General features: G+C 51.1%; 1 protein-coding gene across 4 annotated transcripts in view; it reads left to right on the forward strand.

The window, feature by feature from the left end:
- Positions 1-26,637, forward strand: part of SLC6A17 (solute carrier family 6 member 17) — a 48,343-nt gene that overhangs the window by 14,107 nt on the left and 7,599 nt on the right. For 2 of the 4 annotated variants that reach the window (XM_057527970.1, XM_057527967.1), the window contains 6 exons: positions 316-435; positions 3,137-3,510; positions 6,914-7,071; positions 8,739-8,865; positions 9,624-9,805; positions 11,483-11,593. In XM_057527970.1, the coding sequence (XP_057383953.1) occupies positions 3,225-3,510; positions 6,914-7,071; positions 8,739-8,865; positions 9,624-9,805; positions 11,483-11,593 (864 nt within the window). In that variant the 5' untranslated portion in view covers positions 316-435; positions 3,137-3,224. The remainder of the gene's footprint in view (positions 1-315; positions 436-3,136; positions 3,511-6,913; positions 7,072-8,738; positions 8,866-9,623; positions 9,806-11,482; positions 11,594-26,637) is intronic. The other 2 variants (XM_057527978.1, XM_057527974.1) reach the window with 1 other exon arrangement.

Below are 26,637 nucleotides of genomic sequence, written 5' to 3' on the forward strand. Positions count from 1 at the left end.
CGCATAATTCAAGTGAGGTGGCTGTCCCCTCACTCGGCACCAGCTGACGTCTTTAGAGTTGGTGGGGTGGAGGCGTCCGGGGCGGACGGCAGGGGCTTTGAAGTCAGACAGGCACTTCATTCATTCACTCACACACTTAACATACGTCTCCTGATGTATACGCCTCTGCTCAGATGTCCCCTCCTCAGAGATGCCTTTCCAGACCATAAAATAGCAGCCTTCCAGCTCGCAAGCCACCCCGCTCTCTACCCCATGTTATTGTCTTTATAGCAAAAATCACCACTGGCTATTTTATCTGTTTATTTCTTTCTTCAGTATCTGGCCTTTCCACTAGAAATATAACCTCCGCAAGAGGAAACACTTGGCTTATTTTGTTTGCTGCTGTATCCCTCACACCTGGAACAGAGCCTGCTACGGAGAAGACACTCAGTTAATGTATGTCAAGTCAATGAATGAGTGAGTGAATGAATGAATGAATGAAATGGGCTCTTAAACCCAGGCCTCTCTGACTTCAAAGCCTCTGCCCTTTACCATGAGAGACGACTGTCTTCTTCCAGTGTCCCACCCCCCTTGCTGAGTCTGACCCAGTGGCTTTGGGCAATTCACTTCCTCTCTCTGGGCCTCAGTTTCCTCATATATAAAATGAGAATGTTGCTAGGATCCCTCAAACTTTAATATTCCAAATGTTGGACTCTGCTGTCACATGAGCATATTCACTGGGCACAGACGGTTCTAGTCATGACTGAAACCCAGCCCAGTGTCTCAGCTTGCAAGTTTGCACCGGCACTTTGCTTCCTGCAAACCCAATGGCCTAGGAGGACCCCGGGCCCCCATCCTGCAGTGCAGGTTGTTCGTGCACATCAGTGATGTCTTGGGAAAGAGGAAGAAGCTCATGTTGAGCTGATGCCTATGGTTTCCGTGATGCTGCTGTGGGTATCCTTCTCTGGATTTACCAGAAGGTGTTCATTTTGTCCTTGAGCCCACTTAGTTTAAAATGATGCCTTCCTCCCCTCCCCCCTGCTTCTCATGCTGGTGACCAGAGCTGCCACTCACTCATCTATTTATGGGGAAGCATGTTCTCTAATTGGTCAGCCTCAAGATAAATTCTGCAGACTTGCAGGAATCCCCCTTGGTTTTCTCCAGTTGTGGCAAGATGAACAGTACATCATATCTAACGCACAACAGATTGTTCTGATCAAATCCTGCTGCAGGCTGAGTACCTGCAGAGAGACTCTGGGCTAAGGTACCTGGTGATTGTGGTTGCAGGAGGGACCCACCCTCACCCTTCTCCCCAGCTCTAGTTTTTAATAAAACTCTTGACATAAGCTGAGGAGAGATGGGGTAGCTGGACAAGCGACCACTGCATGTGCCTTAGGTTTTGTTCTCCATTTGAGAGCCTGGGGACAGGGACCTACTGACTGGGGAGGGGGAGGGGCTTGTCCTGGCAGCCCAGGCAAGAACACAGGCCTCCCCCTTGCACAACTCCTGCGGGCACCATTGGCTTCTGTAGCACAGGCACCGTAGCAGCCCGGGGGGAGGCTGAGGGCTGGAGAGGCCACAGACACAAGAGTCCCACCTTGGAGCACCCTCCAGGACATGATGGAGTGTTCAGCTGACCCACTGTAAAGTTGAGTCCCAACAGAGAGCTACATTTTTTGTAGGGGATTCTGAGGTCTTTCAGGCAGGCTGGCTCTGTCCCAGTCACTCCAAAGCCCAAGACCCTGGCTGTGCCTGAGGTGGAAGGGGACAGTCCCTAAAGAATCACTGTCCCCTTTAGATGAGGAGGGCAGGGAAGTGTCACCTGCTTGTGTGGTCCAAGGCCTGGCCTGGGGAGGGCTGGCTAACCCCACGGACCAGGGTGGACAGTTGTCCCCATCTGCCAGGCCTCCTAGCTTCATTACATGTGTAACGGGATCTGGCCAGCCAGGTCTCCTTGAAGGTCCTTGTGGCTGGAGTCAGCCAGGAGGTCTGGGTCAAGCCCAGCAGGAGGGGCTTCCGCTACACAGGGACCTTGCCCAAGAGTTCAGGTGGCACGTGCGAGGAGAACAGAAGCAGCTCCTTCCCTTAGTAATGGCAGAGCCGCATAATTTACATCCCTAGAAAGATGCAGGGCAACTGCAGGCCGGGCTGTACGTGGTTTAATTTTAAATCCTCCAACCTTCCCTTAATGAGGAGGTGCTTCAAAACAAGCAGAATGTTGGGATCCTTCAAAGGACTCATTTCCCTGGTGCTTTATTTGTTTAAGGGAAAGCATGATACACGATGGGGAATGGCAGGAGTAGGGAGGGTTTTGCCTCCCCCACCCACCTTTTGCAGACATTATCTGCTGTAAAACTGTCACTGAAGGATGGAGAACTGGCTCTTGGCTGTGGTGGCCTTCAGATAATGTCACTGCTGAGTGATGACCCAGGATTTGTTGGCACTGAGCAAACATCTCTAGGGCTCTGCTGCCAGGATCCTTAGCTGAGCCTGGCCGGTGCTCCTGCCTGGGATGCTGGTGTCCAGGGGCTCCACGGTAAGAGCTCTAGCCCTTTTTTCCCCAAACATTAGTGTCCCTCTGAATCACCAAAGGTTTTGTAGAAATACAGAGAATGATTCAGTAGGTCTGGGGTGGGCCTGAGAGTCTGTGTTTCTCACAAGTTCCCATGATGCCACTGGCCCCAAAACTGCATTTTGAATGCAGGCGCTGGCTTCCTGGGTCCCACCAGGTGATTTGACTAAATAGAACACAGGAGGGCTAGGACTTGGCTATACCCTGTGCTGCCCTGGGCGGGGAAGGCCGTGGAGCCCTCCAGATGTTCTTGAACATTCTAGGATCTGTGGTTAGGAAAGGGGTCAGTGTTGTCGAGGACGACCCTTTATTTGGGTTTGGTGTACGGTGTTGCGTCTTCCGTCCCATTAGGCTGGCCTTTCTGGTGATGCTCAGGTAAGAAGGCCAGTGGGGAAACTGAGTGTGCAGACCTCGAGCTCCTCAGCGGGCACCTCGATGGGGAGGAAGGCGAGCTCAATGCTCAAGGCCACTGACCAGCCTCTGAGTGAGTGACGGGGAGTGGATGAATTGATTGGGTCGTGTCCGCTTGGGCTCCCCACCTCTCTGGCGTGGTCAGCTAATCCTCTCCTGCTCATCTGGTTTCAGAGGTCCCTGCATGAGAAGGCGCTGACAGCAGCCGAGCCCCACCTTCTCTGCGTGCTGGGGAGCAGGGCTGCGTCGCCCAGGTGGCCCAATGCCGAAGAACAGCAAGGTGACCCAGCGCGAGCACAGTAGTGAGCATGTCACGGAGTCGGTGGCCGACCTGCTGGCCCTTGAGGAGCCTGTGGATTATAAGCAGAGCATCCTGAATGTGGCCGGAGAAGCAGGCGGCAAGCAGAAGGTGGCGGAGGGGGAGCTGGATGTGGAGGACCGGCCGGCCTGGAACAGCAAGCTGCAGTACATCCTGGCCCAGATCGGCTTCTCTGTGGGCCTTGGCAACATCTGGAGGTTCCCCTACCTGTGCCAGAAAAATGGAGGAGGTAAGCGGCAGCCCTGCTTGCCCTGGGGGTGCCCTGCAAATGAGCTGGGCTGAGGGGAGAAAAGAGACACCCCTTTGTGAGGCAGAACCAGAGCCCTCGTAGGTTGGAGCTCAGAACTCCAGAGTGAGGCTCCCCAGGAATAGCTAACGGCTAACAGCTCTCAGGAGGCTGCAGGCGTGATGATAAGAATGTGGGCTCTGGCCCTAGACAGCCTGGTTTCAAATCCCAGTGCAGCCACTGGGACCCTGTGCAAGTTGCTTAATTTCTCTGTGCCTTGCTGTTCTGCATTTGTAAAATGGGAATAATAGTAGTTCCTGCCTCACAGGATAGTTGGGAGAATTAAATGAGCTTTACATGTAGAATGCTTACCACTGTATCTGACACAGGAACTATTGGCCATTGTTACTAAATGCATATAACTGCTGGGCAGTGTTGTAAGCACTTCTTGGATATTAGGCTGAAATACATGAAACTGCTGATATGTGAGTGTCTTGGAACAGCCAAAGCACCAATTTCATATGGTTCAACCATCATATCCTCCCAAAAAGCCTATGTGAGGAAGAGCTATTCTCATCCTCACTTTAGAAACTGCAAAACAGGCACAGAGAGGTTAGATCACTTGCTCAAGGTCACACAGCTAGTGATAAAGTCAGGATTCAAACCTGGACGGCTTGGCCCCAGAGCCTGAGCACTTAATCACTATACCCGCAGCCTCCCAGGTAGGAAGGGTCCTCATGCTGCCCCCTGAGTTTCAGTCCCCCCAGAGGATCCTGCCCGTGGTATCAAACCCCTTCTACTCACTACTTCTAGCTCCCAGGGTGGGTAGAGGCCCCCAGGCCTTATCCCCCAGCACCTGACTGCAGGCTAGAAAGTTCCAAAGGCAACTTGCTTTGAAACCAGGGGGAAACTAACTAAAAATGAGCAAGGCAAAACCCAATGGACTGAAAACAATGACGCTTCCAAGCTCAGACCTCTGGTCCTGGGAAAGTGATTTGAGTCAGAAGAGAGCTTTCATGCCCCTGAGTCCCTGTGCCCTGGCACCGCCACACTCCAGCCTGAAGGTGTGGCCGCAGCTTTGCAGGCATTTTAACCCTGCTGCCTCCCTCGCTGCCCTGTGGGACTCTCCTCCCAGTGATGGAGCCCTAGTCAGGGACCCTCCCTCCTCTCCGGGACACTCTCCCTGGTCCAGAAGACAGAGTCTGGCTGGAGGCTTCCCCTCCTTTGCAGTTTCTAGTGAAGGGCAGGGAGTGAGAATGCCCACCTGACTTAGGCCAGAAACTTCCATCTTGCCACCAGGGCACAGTCTATTCCCTCTATGCTCTCCTTGCTTTGAAGGATCTTTTTTTTTCTCCCCCAATAAATAACTACCAATCAGAGCTTTCAGTCTGTATGGCATGGCCAGGCCCAGGTCGCTGAGTTGATACAAGACCAGCCCAAAGCAAAGATACAAATGGAAGTATGTGTTTCCCTTAAGTGCGGTGAGATGTTAAGAGCTCAGAGTACCCGAAACAACTTTGGAGGACACGTTGCATTTGGGGACTCTGGCTGGCAACCTCCAACCTTGTCCTTTGTGGCCGAGATAATCAGTCTGCCTGAGCCCTGATGCTGGATCACAGAGTCCTTCTCCCCACCACACATTCTGCCCGCACCCCCGCTCCCCCGGGCAGTGTTCTTGCCAAAGTCTGTTAGTTTCCAGTGTCACCAGACAGTTGCCACGGCACCAGACATCACGAACACCCCTGGAAGAAAAGCGTTGTCGGGTCTCAGGACTCTGAGCTCCCCATCCCATGTTCCTGCCTTCATTTTCCCATCCTTTCTGACTCCTGGAATCCCTCTTTATCTCTACCTTTAACTCCCCAATATTTTACCGTTTTTATAGTAAGTCATCTTAAATGTTTTTTGGAAGGAGGCAAATTATCACAGGAAGGAGATGGTTGGTCTGAGAGTCAAAACTCTGGTTTTGAGCCCTGGGTGATCCAGTCAAAATTACTTAATTTTGGATGGAAACTCTGGAACTCTGCTTAGCTCTGCCAGATGTTGACAGTTTATTCTGCATCCTCTCAGTTTGCTTTTTTTTTCTCTTTATTTTTATGAGAAGGAGGCAAATGGTCATCAGGTGCTTACTATGGGTAAGTCACTCATTTAATCCTCACAACAGCCCTGTGCAGTAGGTATACAGTTGAAGCATATGAAATGGCCATTTTCATAAGTCAAAAATGATCAAATATCAGCAATTTCATATGGTTCTCCTTGATATTTTCATCCTCTTTACATAGATGGCAGAACAGTGGCGCAGAGAGATCAAGCAATTTGCCCAAAATCACACAGCTAGTAAGTGGCAGAGCCATGATTCAGGCCCAGGAGGTCTGGCTCTGTGGTCTGGATCTCAACCCCTACTCAGTGTGCATCTCAACAGGCTGAGATCGAGATGGTCTTTCAAGGCCCAGGGATAACCATGGGGTTTGCAAGAAGCGAGACATGTATAGACATGTCACACAGCCTCCCGGGTTTTGTATTTCACCCGCAAGTCCTCAGGTCGGGCAAGATGTGCAGGGAGATATGTCCCTGTCCTTTCCTGCAGATCACTTCTCTCCTCTTCTGCTTCCCTGAGCCGGAGACCAAGAGACAGAACTAGGTTAAAAGACAGAGCCAGGGGTCCTTCAGGCCCTCCTCCTTTTAGGATCGTGATACAGCAGGTTGTTAGTGACAAGTGGAATTTATGTGTGCATGTGACCCTGTGCACCTGTGTGTTTAACGAATTAGATGCTGTTATGTGAGGTGTGGGAGGTTGCTCACCTGGAAGCCTCTCCTGATTAGCTCCATGGGACTCACACCCCTCCCTCAGGACACATGTGCTCAGTTGGCCGTGTGTGATGTGTGTGCATGCACTGACATTGCTCGTGTGAACCTGAGGGTCCCGCAGCTCTCTTGGGATAGCGTCTGTGCCTTCTGTTGCCCTGATCTCCCCACTGCACACACCTGGTACAGAGTAGATAACAGCTGACTGTTGCCAAGTGCCGGGTCGTGCGCCCCGGAGATGCCCGACCCCCTGGACTCATAGGCAGTTTGGGCACATGTTGGGGGGACAGGTGTCCACAGAGTATGTCAGGAGGTGGCTGTGTCTGTCTCTGAGTCCAGCCTCGTGAGTGGGAGGCATTGACATACATCTGGATCCTCCTTTAGTGTTTCGGGTCAGGGGAGCCAAGGGCTAGAAGGAGGTCTGGGCGGCCAGTGTGTGGTAGGTCGCACGTGTGAGCCAGACCATTCCTGGAGGAGCACAGGGACTGGTGACGGTTTGAGGGCGATGGGAGATGTGGCCGATGCTGTAGGGCCTGGCTGCCACCCCTCCCTTGCCCTGCTGCTATGCTGCAGACACCCTCCGACATCCCTCCCTCCTCCCCAGGTGCCTACCTGGTGCCCTACCTGGTGCTGCTGATCATCATTGGGATCCCGCTCTTCTTCCTGGAGCTGGCTGTGGGCCAGAGGATCCGCCGCGGCAGCATCGGCGTGTGGCACTATGTGTGCCCCCGCCTGGGCGGCATCGGCTTCTCCAGCTGCATAGTGAGTCGGGGGCTGGTGGCGGGCACTAGCCAGGAGGCAGAGGGGCTGCTCTTGGGCACAGGGTTTACAGACCAGAGTCCTGGGCGGGGGTGAGGGCAGGGAGGGAGACCCTCATCATGAGAATTGCAGCCAGCTGGTGTCTCAGGGCCACATATTTCCTAAACCGAAAGTTGGCACCGCTCTCTGATGGTCTAATATTTGGGATTATTATGAAGGAGGAAAGGCCTGGGACATCTCCGCCAGAGTTCTCTGGGGACATGTGGACCATCCCAGATTCCCCTCTCTGCCTACCAGACCATCAGCTCTCTGTGAGGGAGGCCCGTCCTTTTTCCTGGGTTAAAGAGTATTTTATTTGGGTAAGTGGGTGGCACGAGAAAAGGCAGCCCTGGGGTATGGCGTCTCCTTGCCAGTTTGCTGTGCGCATGAGCAGACTGGGAGAAGGACTCAGGAGCCTGGGGCTGACCGAGGAGGGGTGAGGCTTTGGAACAATGGGAGACAAGGAGACCCCACTGGCCTGGATGGGGAACTCCATGAGAGCTCCAGGCTGATCCACGGGGCAGCAGACGAGGCCCTGCTTAGTTAGCTCTCTAGGTGAGGAAACCGAGCCTCCCTTAAGGGCAAAGCCCACAGGTGCCCATGCTCACACCTGGGATAAAAACTGGAATCTGCTTCTGGAAGGGACTGAGGATCTGTCAGCCCTGGCAGCAGGGCCAGCCCAAACCTGCCTCACTCAGCGACTGGGAGAGATCACCTCTACACAGGTTGACATGGCTGAATACAGCACCCTCTGCTGGGGCTGGCCGGGTGTATATGCATGAGTGTGAGTGGCCTGCCCCTTGGACTAAAAGCATCCAAGTAAAGATAGTGAGTGTCTCTCCTTCTGTATTCCACATAAGGTGTGCTGTAGGAGTGTCTGCTTGTGCATACCCGGGCTTAGGTGAAATTAATAAAGCAAGGGGCTCTCAGCTCTCACACTGCCCAGCAGTGTCACTGATGCATCATATAGCCGTGCCCCTGAAAATAGAAGGGATCTCTTGACATCCAAAGTGGATGCAGCAAATCTCTGCATGTAAAAGCATTGCTTTCAAAGAAACCCCTTGAACCCTCAGTCAGAATCCACGTGCTCCTATTTTAAATACAATTCTACCAAGGTTGGTTATCATGTTTCCAAGAACGAGAAGTGATGTCTTTCTAGAAGCAGACTGCTGGGAGTACCAAAGAGAAAGTAGCATCCCGAGAGAAGGAAAGACATAGGAAGCCAATAAGAAGCATTTACAAAACCTCAAAAAGCGCAGCAGTCTGGGGCCATTTACTGTAGCGGCAGTAGCTGTACATGCCTCCATAGTCCTGGAGGGCAGCTCTGGAATTGTAATCCTGAGTCATCAGGAAATGATGGGGAAGTGCTTCAGGCGTCTTAGAAGAATTTCAAACTGGAGAGGATTAACATTTTAAGAGTTTACTGCTTAAAGGAGAGAACTTTAATATCTGAAACATTCCTCTGTGGATTCCCCAAATAGCAGATGAGTGGAGGATTAGGAGCAGACCCTCAGCTGCCACTGTCCCATCATCCCATCCCTCCTCCCCCTCCTCCAAGGCTGTGTGTGGGGAGGCGCGTGGGGATGGAGTTGCCTGTAGCCTCTGTGACCGCCGTGGACCCCCGTCTGCAGGTCTGCCTCTTTGTTGGGCTGTACTATAATGTGATCATCGGGTGGAGCATCTTCTATTTCTTCAAGTCTTTCCAGTACCCGCTGCCCTGGAGTGAGTGCCCTGTCGCCAGGAATGGGACCGTGGCAGGCAAGTATGGTTCTTCTGAGGAACCCACCTGGGGATTCCAGCCAGCTCTGTCCCAGGAAGGAATTGAAGGAGCCTAAGAGGCTAAGGCACAGATTTGGGATTTCATTGACTTGCTGTGTCACCTTGGATAAGCCACCTACCCTCTCTGATCCTCATTTCCCCTTCTGATGATCTCTTGCCAGCCTGTCTCACAGAGTTCTTACAGGGATTGAATGAAATAGTGAGTGTAGGTATAACTCTGGAGATTGTGACTTTTGTTTAGTTATTATTAACTACCCTAGGTTACTCTAATACCATCCTATCTGGAAACAACCTTAATTTGCATGCCAGTCCCCTAAAGGGCTGGCTGACTTATCCCACCCACAGATGGGTAAACTGAGGCCCAGAAACAACTCTCCCATGGTCACACCACTGATTTAACCAAGGATCAAGGATGAGAATGCAGGTCTCCAGCTCCTCGCTCAGAACCGTTCCCAAGGAACTTGAGGCCAGTTCTGCCTAATCTTTCCTGCCCTCCATGGATGGATGTGGGCAGGGGGATGACATGAGTGGGAATTCAGTCAGATCAGTGTATCCTGAAGCCTCCCAGGCCCCTTGGGATCCCAGGAGTCCTCAGGGTCTGGCAGATCCTGGCTAACCCAGAACAATATCATTCTTCCCTGCTGCCCATGCTCAGCTGCCCTGGGTGGGGGTCAAGTGGAGGAGGTGGTCCCATGGGCCCCTCCACCGAGACCCTGTGGCCTTTGCTGCCGTTTCAGTGGTGGAGCCAGAGTGTGAGAAGAGCTCGGCCACTACCTACTTCTGGTACCGAGAGGCACTGGACATCTCCAACTCCATCTCAGAGAGCGGGGGCCTCAACTGGAAGATGACCCTGTGTCTCCTCGTGGCCTGGAGCATCGTGGGCATGGCCGTCGTCAAGGGCATCCAGTCCTCGGGGAAGGTGAGTGGTGGGGGGGGCACCCACACCTACACGGGGGAAGGGGTGCCACAGAAAAGTGTGGAAGGCAGGGGTGGAGAACTCTGGGTCGCCCCTGCAGGGTTCTTTGGGTGAGCTTGGCCTCTGGATGGCTCAGGATGAGGACACAGGCCCCTGAGGAGGTGATGGGAGCGTCATAGCCACAGTATTGTTCCCTGTGGACAGCCCGCCAGGGATGGTCTTGTGGAAAATCACTGCCTTGACCCCAGCTGCCTCCGTGCTCAGATAACTCCGGGTTGCTCCCACAGACTTTAAAGAGAAGGAAAACCAGGAGTACTGAGCTAGGATATTCGGCTAGACCCTAGCCCTTCAGCTTCCCTAGCAAGAGCCCTAGAAGAGCCTGCTCAGCAATTTTTGGTGAAAACCAACAGCTCAATGTATCTACAACTGATGGGCTCTGTGAATGGGTGGGTACTGTGAGTGAAGGGGGCTTTGGGGGCCTCTGAGGGTGCAGACCAGCCAAGCCCCACACACACCTTCTCCCAGTAGGTCAGATTCCCTTCAAATAAGGGCACTTTCTTCTTTGTCATGTGTCAGTATTCGTGGACTGCCAGGGCTGGAAAAGATGTTAGAGATCCTATAGCCCAATCCACCCATTTTACAGATGAAGAAACTGAGGTTCCAGAGGTGGGGGGAAATATCTCACCTGAGATCAGGCAGCCAGTCAGCCCCAGGGCTGGAACTAGAATCCTGGCTGTCTGTCTGTCTGAGACTCCAGGCTCTTTGGTGGATTTGATGAGCAGGGAAGCTAAGCCCTGGAAAGGTAGCATGGTCTCAGGCACCACCTCTTCTCTCTCCAAAGGCCAAAATAGTAGCTGGCACTTCGTGGCACTGATCAGGCACTGCCACATGTATGAGTGCATTTGGGCCACAACAATCTTAGGAGTTAGGAGTTATTTTACCCACTTTATAGATGAGGAAATGGAGGCACCCTGAGGTTAAATAAATAGCTCAAGGTCATGTGGTTGGAAAATGGTAGTCAGGATCAGAACTCAGGTTGTCTAGCTCTGGACCTGCGTGCTTTTAACCTTACACCATCCTCCCTGAACAGCCTTCTTGGTTTGTTTCAGTGCAGCAAACTCTTTGTAAGCATCTCCTTTGTGGGAGGCTCTGTGCCAGGCCCATGGAGACATAGAAATGTTCAAGAAATGCATGTGCTAGAAAGTAGCATTTAATTTATAATCACAAGAGGCAGGACCGTCTTCTGATGCTTTTGCTTGGGAGCCGTGCCTATAACCTCCTGGATGCCTTCTGTCAAAGGAGCTCTAAGGACAGGGGAGATCCTTAGGGGGTCCACTGGAGTCAGGGACAGAAAAGCAGGCATGAGATATGAAAAAATGAAGAGGGGGGAGCAAAGGGTTCCTCGCCCCCTTGGCGGCCCTTGAGCCCAGCCCCACCAGCCCTTGAAAGGAGAAAACAAGCCTCAGGCACAGCCATGCTGACTCCAGCTTGTCTGTGTGGCTGCTTCTGCCTTGGCTCGATGCCAGACGTGCAGTGGGTTTGGCCCCGTGCCCAGGGGTCCCGGGGCTCTGCTTTCTGCTGCCATCAGAGGAGGCGCGTGTACCCCAGCTGCGAGCAGGGAGGCGGGTGCCAGCCGCAGGAGGGGCTCTGGCCCACCGTGGGTCCCTGTCCTCTCTGCAGGTGATGTATTTCAGCTCCCTCTTTCCCTACGTGGTGCTGGCCTGCTTCCTGGTCCGGGGGCTGCTGCTGCGGGGGGCCGTCGACGGCATCCTACACATGTTCACTCCCAAGGTAAGGGTCTCGGGCTCCCCAGGAACACGGACAGCTCTTCTGGGCCTTGTCTGCTTCACGCAGTTTAACACTGCCTGAGGACGTGCTGTGTGGCGGGCACTGTGGTGGGCGCTGGAGGGAGGCACCAGGGAAGCGGGCATGGGCCCTGCCCGTGTGGTTGCAAGGAGAGCGACAGGGCGGGGACACCACATCAATATGGGTGAAATCAGAAGACACTTCAGGGAGGAGATGATATCTGAAACGAGCCTCAGGGAGCAGATAGGATTTCAGTGGGCGGCAGTAGGACGTTGCAGTCAAAGGAACTGTATGAGTGAGAGTGTGGAAAAGCACTGGGCGTGCTTGGGGCCATGGTGTGAAGTCAGTTTTGGCTCAGGTTGTTGGGGGGAGGGCGCGGTTTCACTGAGTGGATCTGTGACAGCAGGAACCAAGGAGATGCCTAAGAGAAGAAAGCTCCCTGGGAATCCCAAATTGTACCCCAATCAGGGGAATGAGGTTACTATCTTATTAAAGATAAAAGAGCACGTGGGTAGACATTTTACCCTTACCAAAGCTATCCACATCTCTCATTAGATCCTCCCAGTAGCCCAGTGAGGGATGAGCAGGACCGTGGTGCATGGTGTCCTGAAGGTGGACACCTATACTCCTTAGGAAAATGGAAACAGCCAGTTTCCTAAGCATGGTCTCTGCCCACCAGGTGGCCCTGCCTCTCTGTTGCCCTTCAGACCACTGGGCACAGCTGGCATGAGCCAGTTCACTGGGGAATAAGAGAATTTCAGATGCAGAAACGGCATGCCCTTCAATGTAACCCTAAGCAAAGTACATTAGTCGCCCCAGCAGGCAGGCTGGGAAGTCCACCTCCAAATGCCAGCTGACCAGTAAGCAACATCAGGGGCCTGGTGAGGCTCCAGTCCGCAGGCACAGGGTCAGAACCCTGCCAGGCCAGCTTAAGGCCCTCAGCACTGTCCCTCAGTAGTGCCATCTCACTCATGTGTGCGCACGCACACAGACACCCATACACACATACACACACATACACACACGCATTAATGCTTACAAAGAAAGTCCATACAAATGGCACAGGGAGAAGAATCCAGATCTAGTGGTGTTTGAAATCCCCGTTCCCTCCCAATTCCCCTGCTCTGCAGCTGCAAACAGCTCCTGATGTTTGGGGGTGGGGGAGGTGGGTAGCAATAGGCAGGACACAGACCCCTCCATATCCACTGGACAGAGCATATGGGCCGTCAGCGTCCTTGGATGTAACACCCTAGGTTTCTACGTGAACAAGCACGGAGATCCGCTCTATGGAGCACTTAGTGAATCTCCCGAGGCATGAGTGTGACTACCGAGCCACTTGGCTGGGGTAGGGTTGTTGTGAACATGTGATGTCTGACAAAGAAGAGGAAAATGCAAACCTGGTTTCTTTGGGGGAAAACAGCCGTGAGATGAAAGCCGATGGTTTTTACGAATGGATTCAACTGTATTTCTAGAACCGTGATCAGTCTAATGTGTTCACTTGAGTCTTTCCGTTATACTTTATTGAGCTTTATGAGAAAATTATATACTCTGGAGATGTTAATAAACATGGAGATTCACACAGGTCTCCAAATGGTCCGCTGGGTGGTGCTAAGAGAGCCTGGTACTTAACTCAGAAGCCAGTGGAACCGATTCATAAGATCAGTTGCCAGTCCCAGCACACACAATACTGCTCCCCTTCTGATTCAGACACTCTTTAAAACATTTTTTTAAGTGAAACATCTCAGACATATAAACACACATATAATAATATAATAAACATTCTTAAGAAATAAAATATTACAGATGTCATAAAAGTGCCTGTGTAGCCGGCCCTCATCCCATTCTCTTCCCTTCCCTAAAATAATCACTATCTTGAATTTGTGGTTTAACCTGCTAATACATTTTTAAAATTTTGTAATACATATATGTGTATACTTAAACAGGATGTAGCATATGTGCATACTTTTAATCTTTATTGTATTGTATGCAACCTTCTGCAACTTGCTTTTATTTTTGCTAAACACTCTTTTGAGATTTTAGCTATATTGATATATGGAGCTCTAGTGCATCCGTTTTCATGACTGTATTGTATTCCACTGTGGCACTAAACTAAAATTTATTTATTCATTCTCTAATTGATGGTCATTTAAGTTGTGTCCAGTTCTCACCATTGCTAATAATGCTAATAAACATTATGACACAGGTCTTCATGTGCACACGTTTCTCTCGGCATATATGTTTTGGAGTGGAATTGCCATCTTAAAGGGTATATGTGTCTTCAGTTTTACTAGATGTTGGCTGAGTTGCTCTCCAAAGTGGTTGCATCTATCGATATTAACACTCCCACCAGTTGTATATGAGAGACCCAGTTGCTCCACATGTGTTACACTGCAATTTTTGCCAATCAGGTGGATGCAAAAAGGTTGATGTACACTTTGAATAACAGGGGCGCTCCTTTCCCAGAGCTTTTCCTGGATGTTCAGGAAACAGTGTGGTTCCACTTTAGCATTTGCAGAGGCCCCGCGTCTTCACGAGGTGAAACTTAAATCAAATCCAGAAGGCCCTAGAGGAGCCAGGTCACCAAGAACCAGCAGGTGTGGTCCCTGGTCCATCTAGCTCTTGTGACCTTCAGGTATGGATAGAGCCTGTGGGGCCCATCTTGAGACCTTGTCCACTGAGCAGTGCCATGGGGCAGCTCCTGCCCTTGACCCTGGAGGGATGTATTGAGCAGGGAAGGGGAGACTTGAGGGCATCAGAGGCCAAACCCCTCCATCAAGGATCTCCTTCACAGCCTGTGTCACCATTTGTTTTAGGCAGGTGAGGCCCAGTGGTGATGGCTGGGGTGAAGTTCCTGTTTACAAATCCTTCCAAGTCATCTGCAAAAAGTGTGGATCCATTCTCAGACACAAATGTCTGACTGTCCATACATGGCAAGCTACTGTTGCAGAGCTGGGACTGTTTCAGCATGGGATTGGTGAGATATGAGGAACCCGGGAGCCATTTCAAGTCCTGGCTCTAGTATAGTGCTGTAGAGTGCCAGGGTCACTGCACACAGTTGCCCAGCCTGTGCACTGCTCCATTCATATCGACCACAATGTAAATGACATCACCAATGGGTCATGCCATTTGGCAGCCATGGGACAGTCCAAGCAGATTTTTGGCCAGGGCATCTCAGAATCTACCTGAAAGAAGCATAGGCCCTCCATGGGTATGCTGAATAACCAGGAAGATGCCCCCTCCTATAAAGTCTTCCAACATCAGAAATAATCCAAGCTAGAGGACCTGGGCTCTCAGTCCATGCCTTCAAGCAGTTATTAAGTGTGATGAATGCAGTGTGGCCAGGATACCATGATGACCCACTAGCAGTTTTGATGGGACAGTAGCTCATGTTAATGGCTAACGAACTTCTTAAATTCCTTGGGCTACTTCTTTCTGAATTATTCTTTCCATCCAGTTAAAACCCGAGTCGCTATGGAGTACCATACGACTAACCATGTGATTTGCTCATTATAAAATGGATTATGATAGATTTTGTAACCACCAAAACTTCCAGGGAATATTTATCAAAATTACAACTGTTCACGTCCCTTGGCCCAGCAATTCCACTTCTAGGTATTTGTCCTACAGATGTACTCACCCACAAAATGATCTGTGCATAATATTGGTCATTGCAGCATTTGTTTTAGTAGCAAAAGAGTGAAAACAACCTGAATGACCATCATTTATTTATTTCTTCATTCAATAAAGGTTCATTGAATTCCTGTTATGTTCTGGCACTGCTGTGGGTTCTGGGATCCAGCAGTGAACAAAGCAGATAAACTTCCTGGCGCTGTTGGAGCTTATATTTTAGTAACAGGAGACAGATAATGTAAGACAAAGGAGTTGTTGGATGGTGTTGCTAAGGAGAAAAATAAAGCAGAGAAAGAAGGATTCGGGGCACCGGGGAGAGTTTTGCTTAGCTAGTGTGCTCAAGGAAGGCCTCCCCGAGAAAGTGATATTGTAGTGAAGACTCGATGGAGGTGAGGGGGCAGGCCATGTGGATATTTGGAAGTAGCACATCCCATTCTAAACAGAGAGAACAATAAATGAAGAGCCCTTAAGTTTGTACGTGTCTGTCATTCTCAAAGAGGCTGTTGTGGCTGGAGCGGGAGGGGAGAAAGATAGGACCTGTGGCCACGGGACCAGTGGGGAGCCAGACCAGGAGAGTCCTGTAGGCCAGGTAAGGACTCTGGTGTTTCCTTGGGGTGAAATGGGGGCCATTGGACAGTTCTGAGCAGAGGAGTGACATGATCTGACTTCTGTCTTCCCAGGATCAGTCTGGTTGCCATTGAGAATCTGAGGGAGCAAGGGTAGACTAGGGAGAAGCCTCCATCCAGGTGCTAGAATTCATCCAGGTGGCAGGTGACTGGCTGGAGCCCAGGTGATGTCAATGGAAGAGATGAGAAGTGGTCAGATTGAGGCTATATTCAGAAAGCAGAGTCAACAGGATTTGCTGCTGGATTGGATGTGAGATGTGAGAGAGAGGGTGACAAGGATGACCGCAAGGCCTTTTGCCTGAGCGACCAGGAGGATGTGGTTGGGGGGAGCAGGTTTGGTGAGGAACACCGAGAGTACTGTTTTGAACATGGCGGGTCTAAAACATCTAAGAGATATCCAAGTGGAGAAGCTGAGTGGGTGGTTGGATAGATGAGTCTGGAGGTCGCGTGGAAGTATAAATTTGGGAGTCTGAGAATTTAAAGTCGTGGACTGGTAACAGTCACATAGTGAACATAGAGAAGAGGACTAAACACTGAACACTGGGGTCCCAGTGTTTAGAGGTTGGGGGAGAGATAGTCAGTGAGGGCGGAGGAGAAATGAGAGAGATAGAGCAAAATAGAGAGGTCCATCCCAGAGGCCAAGTGGAGAAAGTGCTCTAAGAAGGAGGGAATGGTCAGCCAAGTCCAAAGCTGCCAAGAGGTCAGGTGATGAGGACTGGGAAATGGCCAATGTGCTTGGCGGCAGGGGGGTCACTGGCACCTCAACAAGAGCTGTTTTGGTGGCATGCTGGGGACAAAGTCCAATAACAGTGGGTTCAAGGGAAAATGGGAGGGGAGGAACTGGAGGCAAGTAATGAAGACCACTGATTTTCAGGAGTTTTGCTGTAAGGGGAGCAGAGGAACAGGAAATGGGGTGGTAACCAGAGATGACCATGGGATCAAAGGTGTCATTTCAGAATTTTATATGATGATGAAAATAATCCATCATACATTGCTGGTGGGAATGTAAAATGGTGCAGCCGCTTTGGAACAGTCTCGCAGTTCCTCAGAAGGTTACACAAAGTTAGCGTATGACCCAGCAACTCCACTCCTAGGCGCATATCCAAGAGAACTGAAAACATATGTTCAGAAATTTGTGCGCAAGTGTTCATAGCAGCATTGTTCATAATAGCCAAAAGTAGACACAACTCAAATGTTCATCAACTGATGAATGGAAAAATAAAAGGTAGTATGTTCATACGATGGAATGTTAGCTGGCCATACAAAGGAATGAAGTACGTGCTACAATATGGATGAATTCATCCTTGAAGACATTATGCTGAGGGAAAGAAGCCGGTCACAAAAGACCACATATTGTGTGATTCTGTTTATATAAAATGTCCAGAATAGGTGATTCTGTAGAGACAGAAAACAGATTAGTGGTCGCTTGTGGGGAGGTTGGGGGAGAAATGGGGAGTAACTGTTAACGGTATGGGCTTTCGTTTTGGGGTGATGAAGATGTTCCAAAATTGATTGTGGGAACGCTGTGCAACCCTGTGGTATACTAAAAACCATTGAACTGTACACTTTTTTCAAAAATCCAGAAAAGAGAGGGAAATTGATGCTATAGGAGAGGAGGGAAGCAAAGTCCTTGAATAAGCAGGAGAGATGGGACCCAGTGCCCAGGTGGAGGAGTTGGTCTTAGGTTGGAGCACACACTGTCCCTGTAGGAGCAGGAGGGATGGGCCAGCCTGTGGCACAGATGCTGGCAGCTGAGAAGCGGTGGCGAGGATATTCTCACTGTGGGAGCTCTCTTCTCATTGGGTCATTTTTCTCTGTGAAGTAGGCAGCAAGGTCATCAGCTGAGAGTAGGGATGGTGGGGGAGGGGTTGGAGGCCTGAGGAGGGGTGAGTGTGATGCAATTGTGTACCAGATGGGGATGCATGCACACGGGGGTGGAGGGGGCAGGAGCTGGAGGTCAGGGGTGGGGGGAGCAGGGAAGGCAGCCAGCGAGGTTCCAGTTCCACGGTGGACAGTTCTTCATATTTTACCATCTCTGAAGGCAGGCTGTTCTCACAATCAGTGAGACACTTAGAACAATCACATGTTTTCCAGCAGTCAGTGCTTACTATGTGAGGCACCTACGTATATTAACTCAGTTAAACTCATGACAATTCTAGAAGTATTATTATTATCACCATTTTCCACATGGGGAAACTGAAGCACAGAGAAGTTAAATAATTAGTTCAAGGTCCCATGTGTCCTGGGCCCAAGGTGTGCGTTGTGTCCAGCTATGCTTGCTGCTTGGGGGCAGGCCCAGAGTAGACGGGGGGTTGGTCATCACCAGGGTCAGGAGCTTATCAAGCGATGACAATGGAGAGATGGCAGGGGAGATGAGAGTGTAAGCAAGGAGTGACGAGAAGGATGGACATTGACTAAGCCAGTGACGAAGGAAAGTTAGGATACAAACAGGGTGAGGGGCAGTGAAATGGAGGTAGGCCAAAGGATTGGCGGTCCCAGCAGGGCTGAAGAATTTTTAGAGTTTAGCTACTAGAGGTGAGCTGGAAAGATGGAGTGCTTTGGAGTATGGGACCCTTAAAAACTGAGGTTTAATTGGAGCACAGCTAGTAGTCATGACAAAGGCCATGGCACGACCATAAGAGTGGGGGAAGGCGAAGAGTACTGGAAGTGTAGGAAAATGGGGCCTGAGAGGATGGTCATGGCCCAGGTCTCGGGTGAGTCCCTGGGATGGGCTGCCAAGGGAGGGTCCTTGACTTCACGCAGGAAAGAATTCAAGAGCGAGCCATCGTAAAGTGAAAGCAGGTTTACTGAGATACACAACGGGTCTCAGGAGGCCCCGAGGGGTGGGGTGGTTAGTTTTTATGGGCTGGGTAATTTCATAGGCTAATGTGTGGGAGGATTATTCCAACTATTTTGGGAAAGGGACGGGGATTTCCAGGAACTGGGCCATCACCCACCTTTTGGCCTTTTATGCTTGGCCTGGGAACTGTCCTGGCGCCTGTGGGTGTGTCATGTAGCTAATCTATTACATGAATGTATCATGAGGCTCAAAGTCCACTGGAAGTCGAATCTTCCGCCATCTTGGGCCTAAACCGTTCTAACCAGTTTTTGTTGTATCCTCAACAGCTCTGTCATTCTTCTAAAGGTTGTGCCCTGCCCTCTTTGCTCCTGTCTCTGAAGGGAGGAGGAAAAGGGACCCAGAGGCAGATTGTTGGAGGGGACATTGATGGAGATATTGAAATCACCCAGATGACAGCAGCAGTAGTGTTGGGAAGAGCGACAGTGTGCAGTGGAACATGGGGAGCGGCCGGGAGAGCGGACAGCACTTTGTCCACCCAGGCCCAGTGCTCCTAAGTGTGCAAGAAAACAGCCTTCCCCCTGAGAGGCTGCAGGGGCCGCCTCGGCCTCAGGGCCCCTTGCTCAGCCCTTCCCTGCACATCAGGCTCCCCTGGGAGCTGTAATGACCAGGAAAAACTACCAGCGCTCAGGCCCACCCTCGACTAATCAGAATCCAGCAATTGGACTCGTTAATCAGGATCGCTGGGTGTGGTGTCCAGATGGCAGTAGAGCGTCAGAGCTCCCCAGGTGATTCTAATGTGTAGCCAGGGTGGAGAGCTGCTGAGTCACAGCAAGAAGGTGAAGAGAACATCCAGAGATGCGTTGCAGTAATGGGGGATTGTGCTGATAACAGGGCCCAGTGGTAGGGTGCAGGCAGTTGTGGGCGGTGGCGCAGAGGCCTGAGTCAGAGCAGGGGACAGACCTGGCCCTCCCGGGATGAAGGCCAGATGAAAGATGACCCTGGAGTCCTGGACATCTTGCAGCGGCGGAGCTAAACTGGGTCCTGGGACCGAGGACCTGGCCTGGTGGTCCCTTAAGCCAACTGTGGGGACGAGGCTATGAGTGGGCAGGGACAGAGGGGGCAGCTTACCAGGAGCCCCGGAACCCTGTGGGTTCCCAACTCAGCAGGATGAGGAAGTGTTAAGGCTGGGGGCAACATCTCTGGTGGACAGTAGGGAAGAAACAGGGAGGAATACACACACACGTAGATATGCGTGTGTGTGACGTGTGTGTGTGTGTGTGTGTGTGCGCGCGCATATATCTATATTGCTGGTATACACATAAAATATCACTGGAAGGGTAGGCAAGAGACTGGTACTGTGGTTACATCTAGGGAAGAGGAACTGAGTATCTGGAAACAGCGGTGAGAAAAGGGAGACCCTTTTATGCCTTTTGAGTTTTAAACCAGTAACCGCGTCACCTATAATCAGTAAGGTGGAAGCCACACCAGTTCTTCGGGGGCGGGACTTGGCACAACCTGAGCCACGCGGGAGCTGCGGGCATCTGCTTTGCGGCCTCTGGGGTCTGGACGAGCAAGTGGTCTTCCCCGGTGAGGACAGGCCGCAGGGTCTGGGGTGTGCGTTCACCCTCAGAGAGGAGAAGTGGGGGTCCCTGCAAAGGCCCAGGTGTAGCGGTTAGTGGAGGAACTTTGTGACCCCCGCAACTAGCGTAAGGCTTCTGAGCAGGGTGGTGAGGGCAGCCCAGCCTTGTTCCCAGAGGTGGGCTCTGGAGCCGGACAGTCTGGCTCAGATCCCAGCTCATCCCTCAGTCGTGGGAGGGCAAGTTCCTTGGCCTCTCGGGGCCTCAGTTTCCTCAGCTGCAAGATGGGGTGAACCATGGCAGCTCCCTCACTGCATCGTCAAGAGAGCATATAGGACTGTCTCGGGGTGCAGGGAGTGCATGGTGAGCATTAGTTATTTTTCTTCTCCGTCGTGAAGGTGACACTGTTCTTGGGCAGTAGGAACCAGGTGCCCCAGTGCCATCTGGTGTCTGCGGGCCTGTCTGTGCTGAGAAGCAAGGGCGGCGTGCGCTCCTGTCATGCACCAGCCCGGGCTAGGGTTCAGCAGCTGCTTGCCGATTCAAAAAGCATCTTCATGCTGCTGAGTCAAATGCCGTGGAACACCTTGCTCCCCGCCTGAGGAAGTGACTCAGCCGTGTGCCAAGGAAATGGCAGCAAGCCATTGCTCTGTTTCAGGGCGGGCACCCTGAGGCAGGTTTGAGCCTTGTTTTCAGTGGGGAAAGCCCATTTCCCACCTCTCTTCTTGCAGTCACATCCTGATGTCCAGAAAGGACACTGGGCTTCCTGAGGTCTGGTCTGGGGTTCCTCCTCTGTTGACACTATGATCAGGACCTTGTTGAGATCAGGCACTATCATCCATGAAATCCTCAAAGAGCCCCTTTAAATTCAAGGAACACAGGCATTCAGTCCTGAAGGTGCCTGGCTCTTTTTACCCCCAGATGTGCACTGGGCTTCTGGTCCTCTCCACCGGCAAGAGTTGCCCTCCACACTGCAGGCTGGAAGGGGGGATGCCCAGGGACCACTCACACAAAGACCAAGCTTTGGCCCTCTCAGCTGCTTTCCTGGGGGCTTATTAATGTCAGATTTGGATCCATCAACTTACTTCAAAGTAATGTAGAGGTGGGCGGGGGGAAGGGTGGGGATATAGAGGAAGCAAGATTAGCCATGTGTTGATAATTGTTGAAGCTGGGGGATGGGTACATGGGGGTTGTTCATAACACTATCCTCTCCACTTTTGTACATTTTGTAATCCATGTTCTACAATTCTTAAAAATGGAAAAATAACAGCAATTAAATACCATCTTAACATACAAACAAAAAACAGTTTTTGTTTCCGTCCAAAATCATTGCATGTAAGACAATCCTACCCTGTCCTCTGAGAAATCCCGCCTGCTATAGGGTCAGCTCTGATGGTACAGTTTGGGATTATGGTGTCCTCCCTGAAGTGGCCGCCTCCATTTATGAAATTGGCCCTGATGGTGCCTGGGCCTAGGAATTTATCCACATCGTAGTTTTAGGCTCAGGAAGTGGTGAAAATCCTAATGATGATATGTGTTTGAGTCTCATAAGCGGCCCAGACCTTTCTGTAAAAACTTTGGTAATGACTGACATAGATTAAAAAGGAAATAATTACTTCAAAATGAGAGAGAAGAGAAGGAAAGGAGATGGAAAGGAAGCCAGCATTAAAATAGCCTTGTTTTAGAAAGTAGAAGTTTAAAGTCCTAAGGATCTTCCTGTCCGAGAAGACTGCATCTTAGCACAAAAAGGCTTATACAACTTCATGGCCCCTGGTCTGGTCCTTCCTGCTCAGCTCACCTCGAGGACACAGGTCAGCCTTTGTCTGTCTCTCTCTTGCCCCCCACTCTTTCCTCCTCTCCTGTGTGCCAGGCACTGCTCACACAAAGGTGAACAGGAGATGGGCTCCACCCCTAACAAGTACCAAGTGTGGAAAGGAAGACAGACACATAAACCTGAAATGCGGGTATTGACAAGAACTGTGAGGGTCCAGGGACCACGAGTAGCTCTGCCAGAGGCAGTCGGGAAAAGCTTCAAAGAGCGGGTGATATTTGTGCTGGGTTTTGAGAAATGAATAGGAGTTCACCAGAAAGTGAGTAGGTGGAAGGGAGTTCCAGGCAGAGGGAGCAGCCTGGACAAAGGCCAGAAGTGTAAGACCACGGTGCTTTTGAAGAGTGGTTAGGATGTTCAGAACACAGAATGGAAAAAGATTTTCCAGCAGGCAGTGGGGAACCATTAAAGATGTTTCAACATGCAAACGACATTGCCAGAGCTATGTCTGTCTCAACCGGCCCTCTCTTACAAAACCTTGTGCTTCCTCCTAGTTGGAACTCTCCAAACTACCCAGAGCCCTCCCACTAGGTCCAGGTTTCTAGCCTGAGGTTCCAGCGGATTGGTAGGACTGTCATGACTGACATCCGTGAACTTCAGTGAATACCAGCAAGCCTTCCAGACATAAGTAATCCACCCATTTCTGGAACCTTCTGAGAGGATCATTTCAAAAAACCCACCCAGGAGAAGGGAGGTACAGAAGTCCTTTCCCAGTGGAACTATGATTATTTTGTTCTCCCTTTTAAAATAATCTCCAGATTTCTATTAGGAGCATGTATAGGCGCCTATTTCTTTATGCACAATACCAAAATCCAAATAGCCCTGAAAAACAAAAAAAAATTTTTTTCTTTCTCCCAGAACTCATTTGGCGGCAAAATGACCTGAACAGATGTGAGACTATTTATAGTCTTTATCGATTCACTTGGTGTGAATATTCATATTCTGCTGCAGAAATACTAATGTGTCTGATTACAGGGTGCTGCCCCAGACCCCATGGGGGGTGTTATGTAATTCTGTGGCATATGCACCGTATTACCTTTCTAAAATAAAATTGGAAACAAAGTCTGGTTTCCAAAACCAGTCTGGTCCCAAGGCTTGTAGATGAGGCGATGCAGGTCTGTACCATTTTTGTAAAGAAGATGACACTGCAAGAGCAGCGGGCCCTCAACAATGTGGGATGACCCTGCGCCATTTCTCTGGCCATCTTTCTCTCCCGTGTTCCATGGTGAACATTTTAAACCCCTTCCACTGTCTGAACCTTCTGACCTCTCCTCCCAGTGCACCTTATCCCCAACAGATGATTTTGCCTCCTGCTTTATGGGGAAAACAGAAGCCACCAAGACGAAAACTCCCTTAGATGGCGGACACAGAAACAGAATATGTATACAACCCTGCCCACAGCTGCCCTATCCTGTCCTCCTTCTCTCGTCCCCCAGGTGAGCAGCTCAAGGGTCCCCTGTGGAAGACAGCTCCTCTTCCCTCCTCTAGGTTTCCTGTCCTCCATCAGCTTTAGGTATCGTCAAGTCACTGCATTAAAAACAAAAACGAGACAACAAATCAAAAAGCAACCCTCCAGATTTTGTAGCCTTCCCCTGATACTGCCCTGTCTTTCATTCCAAGCCTAGCTTCTCCAGAGTGTCCACCATTTCTTCCCCTCTGCTTCTCACCTCTCCTCATTCCTCTCTGTCTTCTGGCCCCATTGCTCCCTGTACAGCTCCGACTAAGCTCACCCATGACCTCGTGGCTGTAGCATCTTTCACTCCGTAGCAGGGGTCCCCGCTCCTCCCCGGCGGGCTTTCTTCCCATGGCCTCCGTGATCCAGCCCTCTCCTGCTTTTCCTCCGGCCTCCACTGCTGCTTCTCCTCTCCCTCCCTGTAAGATCCTCTTCCCTGCTTTAAACTTGCAGATGTTGACTTGGCCCCAGCCTCTTGCCTCTTCTCACTCTATCCACAGCCTCAGGGCAATCACTGCCTGTACACCTGCTACGCACACATTATACCTCCAGCTCAGCGCTCTCCTCGAAATTCCAAACTCATTTGTCTAACTACCGGCTTGACATCTCCTTGTAGATATCTTAAGGACGTATTAAACTCAGCATTTCTAGAAGGGATGCTTTGATCTTCCCTGTTCTAACCCCATCGACACCGGCCCCTCTTCCGCTGTTTCCACATCCACCCACTCAGGTCTGCAGGCCAGAGCTGTGGCCGTCACCCTGGCATCTCCCCTTCCAGCAGCCCCCATCTCCAGTCCGTCACTAAGGTAGACTTGTTTTTTCCTACTATACCCTCTCTGTCTTCACCACCCTGACCCTAGGCAACGCCACTGTGACCTCCCACCTGAATCCCAGGATGTGCTTCCTCGCAGATCTGCTGCATCCACTGGTTTCCTTTAGAAATGCCCATCCGATTGTTTGCCTCCTCCTTCACACCCCTTAGTGCTTTCCCTGGTTAAGTGCTTTTTTAGGATCAAGACAAGGATCCTTACGGGCCTTTGCTGTGACTCCTCTGACTCTCCCAGCCTCGCCTGTGCCACTCCTGCCTTGTCCTCACCGCTTCCCTACACACATAGCTCCCCGTGTGGGGAGGGTGTCCTCCTCCGTCCCCCCTCAGGGCTTCTGCACACACTGTTCCCTCTGCCTGAATGCTCTTCCCTTCCTTTAGCGAGGGCAGCTCAAAGATCCCTTCCTCTGGAAGCCTTCCCTGGCCTCCTGACTCACTCAAATCCCCCTATCACAGGCTCTCCCAGCATTAGGTACCTGGCTTTCCCAGCCCTTGTCAATTTTGCAACTTAGCATCTATTCATGGGGTCATTTGACCAATGTCCATCTCTCCAACTAGAATGTCAGCTCCACGAGAGCTGGGACCCTGCCTGCTATTTTTTTTTTTTTTTCTGTTTTGAAGGAAGGAGAAATTACAGCATGTTTTGTATGCTGAGGGGGATGACATGGGAGAGAGGGGAAGGATAGCAGAGAAGTTCAAGCCTGTTTTTTTTAATGTATGTCTTTAAATCTCTCTTTTATTTATTTATTTATTTATTTTTGGCTGTGTTGGGTCTTCGTTGCTGTGCGAGGGCTTTCTCCAGTTGCGGAGAGTGGGGGCCACTCTTCATCGCGGTGCGTGGGCCTTTCACTGTCGCGGCCTCTCGTTGCGGAGCACAGGCTCCAGACGCGCAGGCTCAGTAGTTGTGGCGCACGGGCCTAGTTGCTCCGCGGCATGTGGGATCTTCCCAGACCAGGGCTCGAACCCGTGTCCCCTGCATTAGCAGGCAGATTCTCAACCACTGCGCCACCAGGGAAGCCCCCCTGCCTGCTATTGCTCCCTGTGGTTCCCCACCACCCAGTACCGGGCCTGGACCACAGTAGGTGCTCAGGGTTTGATGGATGAGTGGCTGCATGTCGTATCCACAGGGAGCCCACACACGTTACAGCTGTTGAGTGTACAGCCAGGGGGAGGGGGTGGGAGGGTGTCACCTCCTCATGAATGACAAGGGGCTCTTGGCTCCTTAAGGTCTGGGCTCGGAGCTTTCTTGGTGGGTCAAAGATGGCTTTACCTATTTTGCGTGGACTGAGGGACTGTAATCTCCCCTGGAATGCGCATACTAGCGACCAGGCAGTCCTCCTGGTCCTCCATTTGTGTACAGGACCCAAAGCCCAAGGGCTCTACTACCATCTCCCTCCTCCTCCTCCCCTAGCCCATCACTCTGCGAGCCTCCAAGCTTAACAATGCCTTCTCAGCTGGGCAGTGACTCCTGGTGCTCAGACACACCTGGGAAGCTGCTGAGATGGTGGGCCTCTGTCCTGGATGTTAGGACTGAAATATTAGAGCTGGATGGACCCTAAGCCCATCACTTTACTGTACACACAAGGAACAGACTCTCTTATAGGCACGCAGCAAGGGGCAACCGGGCCAGGACCACGTGGGGCTTGTGCCCACAGGGGGAGTAGATTCTCTAGTTCGCTCCTTGCCTCCCTCATCTGTTTGGAGTGAAGTCGCTTGGGTCCACCTCAGCAGCAACAGTCCAAAGGGAAAGTGGTCTGAGGAGTATAGCGGCAGACCAGCTGCGTCAGGAGATGGTACTAGGAGGGCGCCATGGCCTGATGTCAGACGATCTGTGTTTTAGTAACTCCTCTGCCCCAGCTGGCTGGCTCCGGTACTTTGAGTGAGTTATTTCACCTTTGGGTCTTAGTTTACTCTTTCTAAATGTGAATAACAATTCCTTCCCCCACCAAAAAAAACAAACAAAAAAACCCAAAAAAACCCCAAAACCCACCTCTGTCCTGATCAGGTCAGAGGCATTTTGTCAGGATTAAATGCTCTAGGATTAAATGCGCCAGGCATTACTTGAGACTGTACATTTGGTCCTCGCAATCATTTTCGGAGGGAGACTCTATTATTATTCCCATTTTTCAGATGAGAAAACAGAGGCTCATAAAACAGGCACTATCACTTGCCTAAGCCTTCTCAGCTATTTAAAGAGGAAGTCAGACTTAGACCTGGGTCTTTCTGACTCTAAAACCCTATGCTGGGCCCAAGCCCTAGTCCCTGCATTGAGGAACAAACAGTAAAAGGAAA

The sequence above is a fragment of the Balaenoptera acutorostrata genome, chromosome 1, assembly GCF_949987535.1.
Source record: "Balaenoptera acutorostrata chromosome 1, mBalAcu1.1, whole genome shotgun sequence".
In the NCBI taxonomy this organism is placed as follows: Eukaryota; Metazoa; Chordata; class Mammalia; order Artiodactyla; family Balaenopteridae; genus Balaenoptera; species Balaenoptera acutorostrata.